This window comes from Sorex araneus, chromosome 5 (assembly GCF_027595985.1).
Source record: "Sorex araneus isolate mSorAra2 chromosome 5, mSorAra2.pri, whole genome shotgun sequence".
Taxonomy (NCBI): Eukaryota; Metazoa; Chordata; class Mammalia; order Eulipotyphla; family Soricidae; genus Sorex; species Sorex araneus.
In genome coordinates, this window is record NC_073306.1 from 33,378,583 (window position 1) to 33,392,327 (window position 13,745).

At 52.6% G+C, this 13,745-nt stretch overlaps 1 protein-coding gene across 4 annotated transcripts in view; it reads right to left on the minus strand.

Annotated features, from left to right (window-relative positions):
- The window catches only part of ST3GAL3 (ST3 beta-galactoside alpha-2,3-sialyltransferase 3), a 193,767-nt gene that overhangs the window by 161,914 nt on the left and 18,108 nt on the right, over positions 1-13,745 (minus strand). For all 4 annotated transcript variants that reach the window (XM_055139621.1, XM_055139619.1, XM_055139620.1 and 1 more), the window contains exon 2: positions 4,073-4,217. In XM_055139621.1, coding sequence (XP_054995596.1) covers positions 4,073-4,187 — 115 coding nt within the window. In that variant the 5' untranslated portion in view covers positions 4,188-4,217. The remainder of the gene's footprint in view (positions 1-4,072; positions 4,218-13,745) is intronic.

Sequence of the window (13,745 nt, forward strand, 5' to 3'; positions counted from 1 at the left end):
ACAGCCTGGCGCGGAGTCCAGTGGCATGGTCATGGGAGCCTCATCTTATGCTCCATTTTGGGAGAAGCAGCCGTGAGTTCTAGATGCTGGCCAATGAGGAGATTATCTGGTGCCAGCGGGAGGTGGCTTATGGGTGTGATCCCTGGGCCGATGGGGACTGGGGGAAGCAGGCAGAGGATCTCTACTCCCGGGTCACGCTGAGCCCAGAATCCAAGGTCACAAAGTTCCGCATTACCTGTGTTTTGTGGGACTTCACTCATGCGTGAGGCTCGGCCTGAGAGCGTCGAAAGCTGCCTGGAGCATGGCGGCGGTTGGGTTGTGGAGGTCGGCTGCCGGGGCTGAGTCCCTTGGGGAGGGGAGGAATTGAATCCAGGGCCTCACACCCCAGGGGTCACGCCCATAAGCCACCTCCTGCCCATGCCAGATATTCTCATCAGCCACCATCTCGGCTGCTTCTCCTGGAAGGGAGCATAAAATGAGGCCCCCGTAACCATGCCACGGGACTCCGCACCAGGCTGTTTTCACTCGGGGCGCCCCAGAGGGGGGCGGGTGAGAGCCCTCCCCGCCCCGCATTGCTGGGTACTAGCACTAAACCATCTGCCCAACTGACCAAACATTATTGCTAGGAGTGGCCCGAGATCCTGTGCACTGCTTTGGGCAGGGGGGGACACTTTCTCAAAACTAGTAAAATAGAACAATGAAGTGCCAGAGTCAAGGGAATACGTGTGCTTCTCCATTCTGGAGAGCAGCGACCGAAGCACTCCCGACGCCAACGCTGACCACTCCACTCGTTCCTGCACACGGCTTCACAGAGAGGCTGTATCCGGGCCCCGAAGGCTGCGGCTGCTGCTGAGTCTAACAAGACCCGGGCTGGTTCCTGCCTCTGGACCTGTCTGTCTCTCACTGAGGAGGGCTGACGCTCCCAACAGAAGATTCATCTAATTTTATTTGCAATTCTATGAGTTCTTGCCTAATGCAGACATGTTAAAAATTTAAGTTTTCTCAGAGAACTGACCCCTTTCTCCGCATGCAGTATCCCTTATCACAGCTCACTTTCCTTACTCTACATGAAGTTAACAGACACCCCTGCTTGCTTCTGGTTGGTGTTGGCAGAGTATTTCCTTGGGGGAGGGGCTGTTGGATCAGACCCACTGGCACTCCAGGATTACTGCCGGCTGGGTGCTCAGGGCTGCTCCGAAAGTGCTCGGGGACCATGCCGTGTGGAGGGTGGAGTCCGGGTCTGCGCCTGGCCTGCTGAGCTCTCTCTGGCCCAGCACAGTGTATTCTTCTCCACTTACTTTGTTCTCTCCCTTTTGGTTTTTACTTCACACCTGGCAGTGCTGGGCTACTCCCAGGGCAGTGCTCAGGCGCTGCTGCAGTGGCCATCCGACAGTGCTCAGAGGACCAGGCAGTACTAGGAACTGACCCTGGTCTCCTGGGGGCAGCACGTGCTCTGGCCCGTTCAGCCATCTCCCCGGCCCTCTCCGTCTGGTTTTCTGGTGCACTCCTGTGTGTTTGGGGTTGGTGGCCACAGCCAGCAGCACTCCTGGCTCTGTGCTCAGGGTCACTCCTGGTGGGCTCAGGAGACCACATGTGGGTCCCTGAGTATTTCAGAATAGTTCTTTTCCTCTTCCCTGCCAGAGGCCCAGCAGGATCTTCAATATTTATTGGAGAAATTGGGTCGAGCTCCCAGAGACATCTCACAAAACGGGGAGCCCCGAGAACTGGGCCCAGTGGGAACACCGAGCTCTTGAGATTCCCTCCAAGGACCCCTGCTCTGGCCCGGGGAACACAGGCTCCTGGCTCTGCCTCCGCCCTCCTACCTCCTTGCCACACTCTTCTCTTTCTTCTCTGAGCCCTTCTTCTCTCTCTTTTTAATGACCGGAATACAAAATTAGATTCTATCTTTACTATTTATTATACATTTTCAATAAGCTAATTAACATATAGGCTTTAAAGAGAGAAAACATAAGAATTCAATTCCAGTTCTAATAATTAGCTGCGTTACTATAGTAACTAATTAAGCGAGATATTTCAGTTTGCTCATCTGGAAAATAGGAATAATAAAAGCATCTTCACGTGGTGGTAGAAAAAAAATTAAACTTGTGTACTGTCTAGATCGAGACCTGAACTCAACAAGTATCTTCCACAAAGTTAATTTCCTTCCCGACCTCTTTGGAAAATATTATCTCATCCTGGTTAGATCTTCTGCAGGTCACCAGCTCATAATAGAACAAAGACCCCAGCCCCTACAGCTGCTTCCAGCTGCCTCATTAGCATATGTAAATGTGGCCCTAACAGACACCTCGGCCCCCTACTCTCTTCACTGCACCTGGTCCTCATCTACAGGCATCTCCTTCCATTTTAACGAGGCTGGCAGAGGCCGGCAGAGGCCGGCGAGACAGCACAGCAGGTAGGGCCCTGGCCTTGCTCACGGCCAACCTGGACTGGAACCCCGAGAACCAATATGGTCTCCCAGATCCTGCCAGGAGTGACCCCTGGGTACAGAGGCAGAAGAAGCCCTGAGCATAGTGGGTGTAGCCCCCAACAACAACTACAACAAAACTAGATTGGCAGGGCCTGAGAGGGAGCACTTGGGACACCCGGTCTCAAACATAAATGATGGGGGCGGGAGGAGAACAAAGAGACAGTACAAAGGTTAAGGCATGTGCCTGCATGCGGCTCGGGCCGGTCCAAATCCCAGCACTGCTTGAGTCCCCTGAACACCACCAGGTGTGACCTGAGCGCCGGCAGGTGTGGTACAGAAACAGACAGAATACCGGTCTGAAGCCGCCTCGGCAGCGTGGGGAACACACGCGAGGGTGTGTTCTTCCGAGGGACAGTCTCCACGCAGCAGCGTTCCTTGGCTTTTTGGCTACGATCAAGTGCAGGGTATTAATGCAGCAATAGGTCAAGTGCCGGCTGCCTCTTTCAACTCTTTCTGACTCATTTTTACCTCATGTCTGGAGACACTGACTCCCTGGGGCTAGACAAGACAGCACAGCGGGGAGGGCACTTGCCTTGCACCCGGCTGACCTGGGTTCCATCCCTGGCATCCCATATGGTCCCTCAAGCACCATCAGGAGTAATTCCTGGATGCAGAGCCAGGAGTGACCCCCTGAGTACTGCTGAGTATGATCCAAAAACTTAAACAAAAAAAGGGGGGAGAGAGAAAGAGAGAGAGAGAGAGAGAGAGAGAGACATCATATACTCCCAGTGATTTCCAACAGCTATTTGTGAAAATATCGCTTTAGAGAAAACATACCCACTAAGAATCAGACACCCCAGCACTTCTTGTATCAGTTTCAGACAGCCCTCAGACAAAGAACCAAAGGAGTGTATATACACAATATATCACGTGTATATACGCGAGCACGCTCACACACACACACACACACACACACACACACAACACACGACCTGAAATACTCCTGCTCAATGTGTGACCCCTTCAAGCTACAGCCAAAAGATCACGCAAAGGATAGAGCCACTCGACAAAACCTTCAACTCAAACCCAACACAAACTATGGGGGTGAATCCAAGCCAGTGCAAGGGGGACAGGCAGCTCTGGGGAAATGCAACACGGCCCCGGGGACCCGGTGGGAGCAGGGGCTGGGGAGCAGTTAGGAGCAAAAGCCGGAGTCCAAGGCTGGGCTAAAAAGACCGGGCAGCAGAAGCTCCCTTCGGGAAAACGAAACAAAATGAAAAAGCTAAGAAATCATGAAAAATAGGAAGACGAATACGCTACAAAGAAAGCCAACCTCCATTCCAAGCCCGGGGCCCTGGGCGATCAGGGAGGGGAGGGACGCCGGGAACCACACAGCACACTCGCAGGACGCGCACGAGCGGCGCGGGCTGGCTGTGCGGCTGTTCCCTGGGGAGCTGCGCGTGCTCACGGCCACTCACGCTGGGCTTTTCCATGGCATGCAGTTTCCACGCAACGCCGACGTGCTCAGCCTGCGCCCTGGAAGCGTTCCCCGCTAGGGGCCCCTCTCTGAAGAATCTGAGGGCCCCGCGGCCACCCGCACCCTGAGGAAAGGCCTGCAGGCCCCCCCCTCCCCCAGGCACTTACTGGAGTCCTCCCACTGGAGCAGATGCAGCTTCCACGCCGAGTAGTAAAGAAATCCCAGGACGAGGAACAGGCAGAGGGCTAGCAGCAGGTTGCGCACGAACACCAGGAGCCCCATCTTCACATGGTCTCCGGCTCCCTACATGACCTGAGAGAGCGAAAACACACAGTCAGGCCTGACGAGACAAAGCGCGCCTCGGAGGAGCAGACTGGACCTCAGATTCACTGAGTCCCGAGCCTTTACTAGTGAGGAACCACCGCGAGTGCCCAGGAGCGCCCGGCACGGCTCCTCCACCTGTCCGCCCTGGCCCGCCGCGTCCCCTGGGAAGTCAGCTCACCCTGCGCCGCCCCCTGCCCTACTCCAGTCAGCGGCCCAGGCTCCCCAGGAAACGTCGTCAGCTGCCCTTCCCCCCACTCCCTTAGCCCTGTCCTCCCTGGAGCCCCCCGGCCTGCCCTGCCACGTGGCTACCCACTCCCCAGCCCCTTTTTTTCCCAGAACACGAGGGGGTTGTTACTAACACAGAAGCCGATGGGACTGGGCCCCATTTTCTCCTGCTGCAGTCACAGAGTCCCACAATCACGGCGAATGGAAACGGGTGATTGATTCCCATCTGCAGAGCCCTGCAGACCCACCTCTCGGCCACGGTCAGCAGGGCTCAAGTCCCTTCGCAAGACTGCTGACGAATCCACTCCTGGCTCGTGCCGGCTGTGGCCATGCCCGCGTCGTGCGGCTACGTTTCCTCGCCGGCCGGCAGCCTTTGCTCCTATCCTTCCTCCCGATACCTGGGTGCGGCCACTCCGAGCCCTGCGTCCCTCCCACTCAGCAGCCCTCCACTTCTCCTTCCTGCACATCTTGGTTTTGCTCCCAAACAGAACCTCTTTGCTCCTGATGTTCAGGCCCGTGTAATCACAGCAGGCCTGCCTGGGCAGCCACGACAGCCCCTCACGCTAAGGGCTGGGTGAGATCTGCGTGTAAGGTGATGTCACCACACCTCCCAGGGACTTGGGATAAACTCCTCGGGGAGGCCACTCTGCCTGGAACACCTTCACTCGAGTCTCACTTCCTTTAGAATGAAGTGACGGCTCCTCAAACTGTGCAGCTTCCGACTGTGCCCTATTGACTGTGCAGCCATCTCTTGCTTCGGTCAGGCCCAGCTGTGTCTATGCCCTACACAGCCTTCCATCATTCACCAATGCGGCTTGAGCGTTCTCTCTTGGGGCCCGCAGGAGGCCTGGGTCTGGTCCCTGACACAAGATGCCCGGGGCAGAGGCACCACAACCCCCACGCACAGAATCACGAGGAGCCCCTGAGCACCGCCAGGTGCAGCCCACGCCCCCTCCAATAAAAACTAAGAAGAAAGAAGGATGACAGATATACAGTTAACGGTTGATGTGGTTACTTTGAGGAAAAGGGGTGGATCACAAGAAGCACTTTTTCCTTTGTACGCTTCTAGAACTTAATATTTCTAAGTCACATTTATTGCCTCTAGTTGTTGTTTTCTTTTTTTTCTTTTTGGGTCATACCCAGCGATGCTCAGGGGTTACTCCTGGCTCATGCACTCAGGAATTAACTCCTGGCGGTGCTCGGGGGACCATTTGGGATGCTGGGAATCAAACCCAGGTCAGCCACTTGCAAGGCAAACACCCTACCTGTGGTGCTATTGCTCCAACCCCCATGATGTGAATATCTTTTTAAAATATTTGTTGGAGTATTACTTTAAGAAGAAATTATAGCAGGGGTGGAGAGAGCTGAGCAGGCTGGGCCATCTGCTTTGCTTGGGTTTAGTTCTGGGTTCTGCTGGGTCCCCTGAGCTCTGCCAGGAGTATCCTCTGAGCAACATGAGGCCAAAAATCGGGGAGGAAAGTTCAGATATAAAAAATATGGCTTAGCATATGAATGTTGTAAATTTTAACTGATATGTCCAAATTCTTTGAAAGAGCCTACCAGCTTACAGTTTCTACACTGTGATTTATTTTTTATTTTTTAATGAATCACTGTGAGGTACAGTTACAGACTTACAAACTTTCGTGCTTATATTTCAGTCATACAATGCTTGAGTACCCATCCCTCCACCAGTGCCCGTTCTCCACCACCAATGGTCCCAGCATCCCTCCCATTCCCACTGGTTTTTTTTTTTTTTTTAATTAAAAAACTAGAGGCTGGGGCTGGAGCAATAGCACAGCAGGTAGGATGTTTGCCTTGCACGCACCCACCTGGGTTCGATTCCCAGCATCCCATATGGTCCCCCGGGCACTGCCAGGAGTTAATTCCTGAGTGCAAAGCCAGGAGTAACCCCTGAGCATTGCCGGGTGTGACCCAATAAGAAAAAAAAAAACAAAGATCTTTACATCAATGTTTTGTTTGCTTTTTGGGTCACACCCCGCAATGCTCAGCTCAACTCCTGGCTCTGTACTCAGGAATTACTCCCAGTAGTGCCCAGGGGACCATTTGGGGTACTGGCGATCAAACCCAGGTCAGACGTGTGCAAGGCAAATGCCCTACCCTTTGTGCTACTGCTCCGGCCCTTACATCAATGTTATTAGCACCACTGATTCTAAGAGTCAAACACTGGAAACAATATTAGTGTCCTTCAACAGGGAACCAGAGAAATAAATCAGCGCGTATCTACGGTGAAATCTGTATCGGCTAGAGTCTTGCACACAGCAGATGGCACACACAACGCAGTTACCCGAAGGAAGTTCAAAGTGGGGGTTCTTCACTGGCGCCGGGAAACGTACACCAGTAAAGGGACAGGTGTTGGAAAGCTGTATGACTGAAACCCAATCGAGAACAACTCTGTAACTGTGTATCTCACGGTGATTCAATAAATGATAAAAGAAAATTAACTTCCTTTTTTCAAAGAGGTTCTTACTAGCTGCTTGAGGAGGGTCAAGGAGCCACTCGGGGCCTCACCAGAGCACAGTGCTCCTCCCACGGCCCAGAAGGGCACGGCAGAAAGTGGCTGCTTCTTGAACCCAGCAGGCCCTGGCCAGAGACAGAGGGGCGCCAACAGGAGAGGAGTGGGGGACACAGAGAAACACAGCAGCCATGAGGGCCACGGCTGGGGGCTCCCCTCTGGCCCCTCTACTCAGCTGGTTCACAACTGGAAGCAAACAGGACCAGGATGCCTGGGGTGCTGCCGTCAGTGGGAACCGGTTGCCGGGCACAGGAATGCAGACCACCAAGAACGGTGACTCTCGAATACAGTGCACCCACAGGGGAGTCCATAAGTGAGAAGGAAACCTAAGACGCGCATTCCCAGCAGCACGAAGGACTACATGTCCTACTGAAGACAGCAAGACCGTGAGGTTTGAGCAGCCTGTCCACGGGAGGCAGGATGGTAATGGTCTGTTTCTGTTCATACAGTCCCAGAGACCAAAACCAGGTCTCGTGCAATGGAAGGTTGAACTTTACCACTGAGCCACACCCCAACGAAGTGTGTATTCCTTATTTGAACTTTTTTAAAAATAACTTTAATGAGGGGCTGGAGCGATAGCACAGCAGGTAGGGCATTTGCCTTGCACGTGGCCAACCCAGGTTCAAATCCCAGCATCCCATATGGTCCCCTGAGCACCGCCAGGGGTAATTCCTGAGTGCAGAGCCAGGAGTGACCCCTGTGCATTGCTGGGTGTGACCCAAAAAGCAAAAAAAAAAAAAAACAAAAAAAAAACTTTAATGAGGGCTGAAGTCATAGTACCGTGGATAGGGCGCTTGTCTTGCAAGTGGCTGATCCACGTTCAGTCCCCAGCATCCCATACAGTTTTATGAACATTGCCAGGCATGATTCCAGAGTGCAGAGCCGGGAGTAATCCCTGAGCACTGCCAAGTGTGGCCAAAAACAAAACAAAACAAAATAATAATTAAGTAATGTAACCTTCATGAGCTGCCCACGGTACTCAGGTAATGTAGAACTTTGTGATCTTGGACTCTGGGCTCAATAGGACCCAGGAGCAGAGATCCTCTGCCTGCTTCCCCCAATCTCCAGTGACCCAGGGCTCACACCCATAAGCCACCTCCTGCCGGCACCAGATAATCTCCTCATCGGCCACCCTCCAGAACTCATGGGTGCTTGTCCTGGAAGGGAGCTATCATAAAATGAGACCCCTATAACCATGCCACCAGACCCTGCACCAGGGGAGAGTGAGAGCCCTCCCTGCCCCAAGGGACCCAAGCCCCAGCAGCTAACCTCCACTACCCACCACTGCCACACTCTAGGTCGCTTCCCACACGCTTGGGCCGAGCCTCACACGAGTGAACATATTTCTGGACACATCATTATAAAGGGAAATATATATATATTCCTCTCGGAGAGCCCAGCAAACTACCAAGAGTATCCCGCCTGCATGGAAGAGCCTGGCAAGCTCCCCGTGGCAGATTCGATATGCCAAACACAGTAACAATAACAATCTCATTCCCCGGTCCTGAAAAGAGCCTCCAATCATTGGGAAAAATGAGTAAGGAGAGGCTGCTAAAATCTCAGGGCTGGGACAAATGGAGATGTTACTGGCACCCACTTGAGTAAATCGATTAACAGTAATACAGTGATAACTTTCATGGTTTTTTTAAATTTTTATTTTATCACCATGTGGAAAGTTACAAAGTTCTCAGGTTTATGTCTCAGTTATACAATATTCAAACACCATCCCTTCACCAGTGCCCATATTCCACCACCAAAATCCCCAGTATACCCCCCGCCCCTGCCCCCACCCCCAACTGTATAACTGATGAATTTCACTTCATTTTCTCTTTACCTTGATTACGTTCCATATTGCAAAACAAAACTCACTATTGTTGTTGGAGTTTCCCCCCAAGAAAGACAGCCCTACTAAGGAAGCATTTGATAATTAGTTTTCCATTAAAAGATTGTATGTTTTCAGTTTTTAGAAAAGGTCGCGTGGCCTCGTTAGCAGCCTCGTGGTTCAGATGTGTCCCAGTCCCGCATCCAGGAGCCGTGTTAGTTGCTGCTCAGTGTCACCAGGGCTCCATCTGGAGAAGGTGTGCTGGCTGCACCTCCTCCGTCTGGATCCCTGGTGTTGCTGGCCCGGTTTCGGGTCCGGAGCATTCTCCGACCGCGTTGCTCACCAGAATGCCTGGCCTCTTCTCTGTTGAATGTGGCAAGATGGCGCCGAGGGTGGGTCGAGGGCGTAACTTCTGGCGGCTAGGACCACTTGGAGGCTGGGCTGGCGCCACCCCACTCCAGTGCCCCCCCCACGGTTCGGATGTGTCCCAGTACCGCATCCCGGAGCCGTGTTAGTTGCTGCTCAGTGTCACCAGGGCTCCATCTGGAGAAGGTGTGCTGGCTGCACCTCCTCTGTCTGGATCCCCGGTGTTGCTGACCCGGTTTCGGGTCCGGAGCATTCTCTGGCCATGTTGCTCACCAGAACGCCTGGCTGCTTCTCTGTTGAATGTGGCAAGATGGTGCCGAGGGTGGGTCGAGGGGGTGATTTCCGGCGGCCGGGGCCACTTGGAGGCTGGGCTGGCGCCACCCCACTCCAGTGCCCCCCCCGCGGTTTGGATGTGTCCCAGTCCCGCATCCCGGAGCCGTGTTAGTTGCTGCTCAGTGTCGCCAGGGCTCCATCTGGAGAAGGTGTGCTGGCTGTACCTCCTCCGTCTGGATCCCCAGTGTTGCTGGCCCCGATTCGGGTCCGGAGCATTGTCCAGGACGTGTTGCTCACCAGAATGCTGGCCCCTTCGCAATAACTTTCATGATTTGCCACTGGTTTGCATGACAAAAGGTTTCAGAAACAGTTTCACAGCCACATAAGTAGATAAGCCAGGCTCACACCTCTCTGATTAAGAGTCTACTGCCACCACACCTAGTTAGTAGATAAGCGTGTGATATTCTAGAAGACTGGAAGTACTCCAGATGTACCTCAGAGGGGTTCTGAGTAAACTGGCAGATCCATATAATGGAAGGCTATGCAGTCATAAAAAGAACTGGGCTCCCCACCCCCCTTTCTTCCTTTCTGAATTTGTGTTTACTTTGTTTTGGAGTCACACCCAATAGTGCTCAGGGTTTACTCTGCCTGAGCTCAGGCATCACTCCTGGCAGACATACGGGGTGTTGGGGGTGGAACTCAGTTCAACCGCATGCAAGGCAAGTGCCTTATCCACTACACTCTCTCTTTGGCCCCTCCTTCTCAAGTTTTTGACCAAGAGTCATTAGGTCTTGGGACCAAGCAAGTATGTACATACAACTGGAGTAAAGGGAAAGGGTCTCAGTTTGTCAGGCAGGGGCATCCGGGTGGGAACTGACCAAATCAGGAAATATTCCGAGGAGTCTGATTACTCAGTGACAGAGAGGGAAGGTGCAGATAAGGAAACGGGAAAACAAATATTTTGGTCTGTACTGGAATGAGAGGTATTGATGTGAACTGATGGACTTCATGACCTAAAACTCCAGACATAAAAACAAATACAGGGCTGGAGAGAGAGTACAGCAGGTAAGCACTTGCCTTGCATGCTAGCTGGCCCAGGTCTGAGTCCAGCACCAAGTAAATACCACAGGCAGGAACCCTGAGCACAAAGACAGGAATAAGCCCTGAGCACAGACAGATGCAGTCCAAGCCCCCAACACACACGTGCAGATGTGGGTAGTGCGTGTCTGCCTTTGCCTACACAGGTCCGCCCTGGCTCTGCTGACCAGAAGGAGCCGGAGGAGCCTCACTCCACCAGCCTGGGCTTGTCCGGCCACTCCAATCTGGCTGCTCAATCACAAAAGCTCCGGGGGATGTGGGTCCCAGGGCAGATCTGAGAAGGCACAGGATTTGGGCCTGGATTATCCTGCTAAGCCTGGAAGAAGGAAGATGCTCCAAGAGTGAGGACACATCAAAATAAAGAGCCAGCTGGAGTGACTAACTGGTTAGCCACAGCTGGAGCAATTGAGCATCAAGAAGGCTGCTAATGAGAGATTATAACTCACTGAATAATAATCCATAAGTAAGAAGAGGAGAAAGCGCTCCACCAGAGTGAACTATGTACGCTGGGCTATTCCAATGTACAATATGGAAGGAATAAGGCCATTAGAGAAAAAAGGGATTATTTTTTGTTTTGGTTTCAGTTTTTGTGGGTTTTGGTTTTGGGTTTTTGTTTTCTTTGGGGGCCACACTGGCAGTGTTCAGGGTTTATTCCTGGCTTTGCACTTCTGATGGGCTTGAAGGACCACGAGTGGTGCCGGGGACAAAGGCCAGGTCTATTATGTGCAAGGCAAGCGCCCCATCTACTGTACTAGCACCCCAGCCCCTTAAAACCCTTGGGAATTTTGTTTTGGGGTGATTTTATTTGTTGGTTTGGTTTGGGTTTTGGTCCATACCTGGAAGTGCTCAGGACTTCGCAGCTGTCCGGGTCTCCCCACAAACCTGCAGGCGTCTGCTCTGCCTCAGCAAGGGGCAGCACGTCAGAGGCCCCTGTCAGAAGCCCACCGCCAGCTCCACCACTCCTAGTGCGTCTCTCTCCACACACAACGGCTCATCAGGTCCTCAGGTTTACCGCTTCAATCTCCGGGCGCCCATCGATCCTGCCACCCCCCCCTGCCACTGTTCCACTACAGGTCACGGAATCTCCTGCACGACCACAGCACCGCCCAGGCAGCGTCCCACGGCACGCTGGGTCCTCTCCAGTCTGTTTTCCACACAGCAGCCAGGCAGCGCCTCAGTCCTGGGCAGAACTCTCGCCCGAGGCCGGGAAGATGCAGCCCGGCGCAGCCAGCCCTCGCCTGTCTCTCAGCACCTCCTGCCCCGTACCACTTCTTTCCATGCTTTTCTTTAAGCGGGGGCGGGGGCGGGGGGGGGTGTCAAGGGTCCGAGTGGGACCGGCAGCCACTGCTGGCATGAGCCTGATAGCTGAGGGCTCAGGTCAGGAAGTAGCACAGAGCTCAGAGCCCACAGGGGAGCCTCCCCAGCAGTGCTCAGGAGGCCACGAGGGAAGGGAGTCAGGGCTTCACACACGCTAGGCGTGGGCTTTACCACTAGACCCTGGCCCTTCGTTCAGTGTCTGAACCCTCCTGTTCAGACTTGGTGCACCACTAAGCAGCTAACTAACATGCAATGTACTTCAGGGCTGAAGAGACAGGACAGAGGGGAGGGCGCTTGCCTTGCACACAGCCAACCTGGGTGCAATCCCTGCATCCCATTTGGTCCCCTGAGCCTGCCAGGAGTAATTCCTGAGTGCAGAGCCAGGAGTAGCCCCTGAGCATTGCTAGGCATGCCCCTATCCACCTCCAAAAAAAAAAAGATGTATATTATATATATGTATATATAATATATATTATATATATATGCATTATATTTCATCATTTTATGCAATACTGCAGACTGGCCAGAATCCTAGTTAGTGTTACCAGTATTGAACAATCCTTTGAGATTACTGTTCCCATTACAAAGAGGAGAAACTGAGGCACCAAAAGAGGTAAATTATCTTACCTAAGATCACAGAGTTAGGTGGCAGAATTGGAATTCAAATCCCTGGAATGTGATTTCAGACATATTGCCTCTTCAAATGAAAAGTTATATTGAAACCAGAACAAAAAGCAGGGGCTGGAGAGATTAGTACTGGATGTCTCAAAGTTCTCACAGTGCATGCAGCCGATCCCTGTTCAATCCCTGGCACCAGCAGGAACGACCCCTGAGCAGAGCCAAGAGAAAGTCCTGAGCACCTCAAGTACTGCCCAATTGCCCCCCTCCCCCTCTCAAAAAGAAAAAGGGGGGGGGGCAGAAGCAGAACAGGACCTAAACAAAATACTGCAACAAAAATAGAACCAAGACTGGGAAGGACCAAAGGGAAGCATAGTAAAGGAAGATAAATAAAATTGTTCCCACCAGAGAAAGACCATTAAAAATAATTCCCAAGCCCCACCCTCGCTAAGTAGATACTTTCACATGAGAGGCAACTAAGAGCAGAAACTAAAGAGCTTGGGGACAAAACAGAAACAGAAGAGGGACTGCAGAGACAGCAGGGTGGGAAGGGAGCCTGCCTTGCACACTGTCAACCCAGGTTCAATCCCTGGCACCCGTTATGGTCCAGAATAAAACTCAATGATACAGCAGCTTCCTTGTATGTCAGAGGTCCTGAGTTCAATGACCAGCACCACTTCTAACCTCTCCCCCACCCACGCACAAATGCAAATGGTAAAACCACAGACCTGGAAAAGTAGACAAAGAAAAATGACACCTCACAAAACCCCTCGGGGCTAGAGCAACAAAGGGTGTGGGGGGGGGGCACTTGCCTCGCATGCAGCTGCCCCAGATTCAATTCCAGGCACCCCATAGGGACCCCAAGGAGTAATTCCTGAGTACAGACCCTGGAGTAATCCGAGGACTGCTGAATGTGATCCAAAACACTAAAAGATAAAGGAAAAAAGAAAAAGGAAGGAAGAAAGGAAGGCAGGGAGGAAGAAAGGTAAGGCAGGCAGGCAAGCCAGCCAGCCTTCAATGGTAGACATTACTAGAAATACAGTAAGAGCACAAAAGCCATTCTGGGTAAAAAGTGATCAAATGACAGACACTGCAACGGGCAGAGATCTTGCTTTGCAGCAGCAGAACCGTGTTCAATCCCCAGCACCATACACAGCCCCTCAAACACTTCCAGGAGTCAGTCCTGAGCATTGCCAGGTGTGCACCTCCCACCTCAAAAAAAATAATAAATGAAAAATATAAAGAGCCAGGGAGATAGTTCAGC